The 4,871-nt window shown below is 44.7% G+C and overlaps 1 protein-coding gene across 1 annotated transcript; it reads right to left on the bottom strand.

Moving 5' to 3' along the window:
• Positions 1 to 3,407, bottom strand: LOC137946551 (cytochrome P450 734A1-like). Its single transcript, XM_068792895.1, has 5 exons — positions 3,185 to 3,407; positions 1,950 to 2,173; positions 1,406 to 1,647; positions 903 to 1,311; positions 1 to 686 (listed from the first exon to the last, which is right to left on the bottom strand). The coding sequence occupies exons 1-5, from the start codon at positions 3,405 to 3,407 to the stop codon at positions 231 to 233; spliced, it is 1,554 nt and encodes a 517-aa protein (XP_068648996.1). The 3' UTR covers positions 1 to 230.
• Between the last annotated feature and the right edge of the window lie 1,464 nt (positions 3,408 to 4,871).

Here is a 4,871-nt window from a genome sequence, read left to right as displayed (position 1 = left end):
AAGAAAAATATCCGCATTTCATTACTGTACATAGAGTAGTAACAGAGGAATATATTACAGAATCCACCAGGTATGAGAAAGAAGAAGAAGACAAGAGGAGCTCCGTTCCTGTTGGAGGGAACAAACAAACACGACGGCGGTATTTTGGACATTTCATTGTACCCGGAAAGCCATGCAGGTCAGAGGTTTAGTAAGGCAATTAAGTCAATCTACACGATGAACATGTGGGGTCACAAGGCTGTCCCACAATCTGTGGGCCCAGGTAACCTCCGAAATACGACGGGGGCGCCGTGTTGCGGATAGAGGAGCATCAGAACGGTAGGGGCGTGGCGATATTTGGGCGCCAGAGTGAAGGAGAATCGCTGCAGCATGATGGCTAAGACCAGCTTGGCTTGGAGGAGAGCCAGGTTCTGCCCAATGCACGTGCGAGCACCCAGACCGAAGGGTATGAAGGCCATCGGATGGCGGGCCGCTCGGGCGGCCCCATCGCTGAACCGGGCCGGGTTGAATTCTGCTGCGTCTTTGCCCCATAGAGCCGGGTCATGATGGACGGCTAGGATGGGGATGAGCAGCTCGGTGCCCTTTGGGATTTTATGGGGACCTAGTTCGACGTCGGCCTTGGCGCGCCTTATTGTAGCCACCGCCGGCGGATACAAGCGTAGTGATTCGTTCAAGATCATTCCCAACTGGCAAAAGAGGAAAAGAAGCCACAGTTGGTTCATTTAATTACTTGTTTGTTCAAGTAAAGGATGAGAGAGACGAGGGGGCTTTTGGTCCCTTTTGTCTTGTTCAAAATCGAAATAATAGCGCCCACATCAGCACATGACAAGAAGAGGGGTGTTTTCGTCAACTTAATTTATTTTTTTAATTTTTTATAGTTTAAAATAGTGAAAAATGCTTACCGTCTTTAGCTTGGGGATGTGGTCGCGGGTGGGTATGTCACGTGATCCACATACATGGAGGACCTCCTCACGTGCCCGGTCCTGCCAATCCGTATGCATGGCGAGAAGCACCGTCGTCCACGTCAGCATATTCGAAGTCGTCTGCTTCCCGGCGAAGAAGAAAGTCTTACACTCCTCGACGATGTCTTGGACGGTGATTGTCCTCGCCTTTTTGGCAGCTTCCGTCCATCTCGACGTCGACGCGGGACCGGCGCCGATCATCAGCCCCAGAAAATCCCTGGGGGAACAGCCCCCGCCGCCGCCACTCGAGGGGTTCTCCTTCCCCCGCCGGCCAATCAATTTTACGAGGGAGCTTTTGATTTCTTTGTCCAGTTTCCAGGAACTCATGTTCTGTCTGGTAGGCAAGAATCTAGGAAAAGTAGCACAGCATCGAAACAAAAATTCAGCGACAAGTGTGAGAAGAAGAAAAAGAGTACTGTTGATTCATATTTTAATTTACCAACCTGAAGCCGGGGATGAAGACATTGCGAAAGGCTTCCGCTGCTAAAACCATTTGTTTGGCTTGCAGCCCGAAAACGGCTTTCCCGTCCTCGTAGCTGCTCCCGAAGGCCGTTCTTGTTATCACATCTTCGGTTACAGTTTGAAACCAATCTGAAACTTCGACTTCGACTTCTCCGTTATTCGACATTGCCGACCATTTCTCCGTCAGCTCCACTACCGTCTTACCCATCACTGGTATTAGTAACTGATTCAAACATGTCATGATGGGGATTAGGATTAAGAAAACAGAGATATTTTGCTTCTCATGAGCAAATGGGGACCTCAATTATTGCCGCTAATAAGGAAAAAAACAGCTTCTAATCAAAGCAAAGATTACATGATGATGATAATAGTTATATAAGACAAGAACAAGCGAAAGAGGACAAACAAACACCAGCGGAAGCGTATTCATTTCCGCTTCTAAGAAGAAAATGAACACTTTCATTTTGGTTCTATTCCCTTTTTCTTTTCTGAATTCAAAGGCAAAACAAGTAATGCATCGCTTACTTTCAGATTTTCCATGTGGAAGGTTGGGCTGATGATTTTTCTGTGGTATGCCCATTTTTCTCCCTTGAGGCTGAGCAGACCGTCCCCTTCAAGCTGTCGAACAAGTGGATGCGATTCATTTTTCTCATAAAACTCTGAATTTGATCCGAAGATCTCTCTGATGAGGTCTGGATCAGCGACAGTAAGCCTGGCCGTGGGGCCGAACCAGACCAGGAAGGTCCCACCTGAAACATATTGCCAACTCACTGTGAATCACCAAGCATGATTCTGATGATTTAAACAAGATTAACGCAACCGAAATCTGAGGGGAAAAAGAAATCGATGGAAAGAGAAGAGAGAGTAAAGAGTACGCTATATATGCATGGGAATTGGGAAAGCGCCGCTCAGGAGAATTAAAGAGAAAAGGCAAGAAGCTACACAGAGCAACCCACTACCGCCACCATAAGCTTCGCATGACAATCGTTGAGGTCTCAGAAAAAGTTACAAGTGAAAAGGATAGAAACCTACTACTGAATCTGAAACTGAAATGGAATTCTGAGAGCATTGCAGACCATTCTTGACATACTAAGAACATGAAAAAGAGTGTTTAATATCCCACATCTCTTTGAATTCGAAACCATTTTTTTTAAATTTGAGAAGGACTCCAATCCCATTGCAAATAACTATGTCTCCAGGGGGCAGCTACGAGCTAGCATGGGAACGGATAAACTCCTTTAGTTTCTTTCGCAAGCAGAAGAGAGAAAGATTCATAAAACTGGAAGGGACTATGAACTCTCTATCAACCACAGGGACAAGCCAAATTCAAAAAGGTTCTCATGACTTAAAAGACAAAAGAAGCCACCAGATAACCCAGCTTCAATAACCACAGCCCGACCATAATTATGAAATTAGCACTCACTGACTCATGTATCAGACGAAGAGAGTTCGAATAGTGAATTAAAACCCTTTCAAGTTAAGATGGAACCTGTTGAAAGTTTCCGATATCCGCTGATCAATCAATGAAAGAAGAAAGAGAAAGAAAAAAGGGACATGGAAAAGAATTTAAGGATGAGATAGACCCAAACACAATCGCTTCTGAAAGCAAGACAGACTCTATCAAAGAAACACAGAGAGGACACTAAAGAATCTTAGAAACCAACGAAACTATCTAAGAAAAAGGAGAATAAAATCTGGAGTTCGGGACGGGCAGAACCAAAAGCCAACCCAGAATAAGCTAGAGAGAAGGATATATGTACCGTAGATTTTCTTCCAGTGGTGATAGAAGGACAGAACTCTGGGGAGAATGTTATGAGAGAGAGGCATGGGTTGAGAAGAGGCCTTCAGCATAAGGCCAACGATTTCTTTCACATTTCCAATGAACAAGCGGTACGGAGGACCTCTTATTCCTTGTTTAGCAAAGTGTTCTTCGATTCTTCTCGGCCGCCACCAGAGAAAAATCGTGGCTTTCAAAAGCAGCATAGCTCCGAAGAGCAATGCTGGGACGAAGTAAAACCAGCTGTAGAGAAGCTCTCCCATGCTTGCAGAACTCTTCCAGTGGCTCTGCTTTATCGCTTGCGGTCTTCTTTGTTGTCTACTGCCAGGGCGCAGGATATATAAGAGATTGAGAGAGAGAGAGAGAGAGAGAGAAGATGGAGAAGGATTTTATAGAGGGCCCGGCGCCGTTGGGGCCGCCATTGGAGTCACGTAAGGGTCAACGGTGAGTGGAGAAGTGGAGAATTTAGCTTCTCTTTCACTCTCTCTCAAACGGCAAAAACCAGAGTTGGCCCTCAATATTCACTAAATGACATATTGGTTTCGACTCCTTTTTTTCACAAAATTAACTGAGAACATTTACATTTGATCGAAGAGACAGCAATTAAATATTTTGCCCAGCAAACGCCCCTAAATTCTCTAAACGCCCCTAAAGAGCACACGGTACGCTCTCTATTTAAGAGATACTAAATTCTTACTCTGGTTTACATGTTGTCTTCCTAAACGAGAAACGGAGAACATAAGATCCCACTTTCCTTCGTTTTGCCTTGATGGTCAATTTCTCTACTTTACCCACATTCCCCAAATCATCTTTTCTGCAGACCATTTTCAATTTTGACACGAGAATGCCCAAACTGAGGATGTGGGTATTAGCTGGGTTCCATCTGAAAGCATTCAACTCGTGTCCCTCGTTTGTACCTAGAGCGTTTTAGGTTTCAATGGCGCAAATAATGGAAGAGGAAGCATGGCAGCAGTAGAAAAGAGAAAAGAAAAGAAAAAAACAAAATATCCTTTCATGGGTTATGTCAATTCATATCATATGTTCCCCTTGCCAATCTTTGAATTGAATGTAAAACAAGACTGCCATTTTGAAAAGCATGCTTGCCACCAGTCTTGCAGATGACAAACGGGCACGAAACCTCCAAGAAAGAGATCTTGTTACGGCATTTGGGAGAGCAAAGGGGTTCTGCTAGGTTCGTAAAGTGAAGGATTATGTTATAGTCTTCTTACCCACCTAACTGCTTGCATTAAGGACTCGGATTTCTGTAACTTGAGACATTCCCAGCAGAAGCAACATACTCTAAACTAATGCGTGTATATACGTAATTTCTCTTTCTTAATTCCTCGACAATGGATTACTTAAGGATGTTCCTCTGAGAAGAACTGAGGTAAAGATGTCAGTAAAAGAAGTGAAATGTCCCAAATATGGTTAAGAGAGAGGAACCATATAAGTGGGGAGTCAGGTCGCAGGGAAAGGACTGGGGAGGTGGGTCATGAGTGTATACACGGAAGGTGAGAGTATAGAGGTTGAATGAAATGGTAGAGAGGAAGAGGTGGTTTTGGATTTTGGAAGATTGCTCTTAAATTTGTGCACATGGGAACAAGGCTGTCTAAGGGAGGGCCACTTTTCTGGGTTCCTGGAGGGCTTATGGGATGAACATGTCAGGCACA

The sequence above is a fragment of the Aristolochia californica genome, unplaced genomic scaffold (assembly GCF_029961685.1).
Source record: "Aristolochia californica isolate CCGP_79_NKW_82.1479 unplaced genomic scaffold, dmAriCali1.0.hap1 SCAF_12, whole genome shotgun sequence".
Classification (NCBI taxonomy): Eukaryota; Viridiplantae; Streptophyta; class Magnoliopsida; order Piperales; family Aristolochiaceae; genus Aristolochia; species Aristolochia californica.
This window is presented reverse-complemented; position numbering and strand designations above follow the sequence as displayed.

Coding starts and splice junctions, on each gene's coding strand:
- LOC137946551 (XM_068792895.1), bottom strand. CDS start 3,407: ATGCTGCTTTTGAAAGCCACGATTTTTCTCTGGTGGCGGCCGAGAAGA. Junction 1,648..1,949: donor TCCACATGGAAAATCTGAAA/GTAAGCGATGCA, acceptor TGTTTGAATCAG/TTACTAATACCAGTGATGGG. Junction 687..902: donor ACATCCCCAAGCTAAAGACG/GTAAGCATTTTT, acceptor CTCTTTTGCCAG/TTGGGAATGATCTTGAACGA.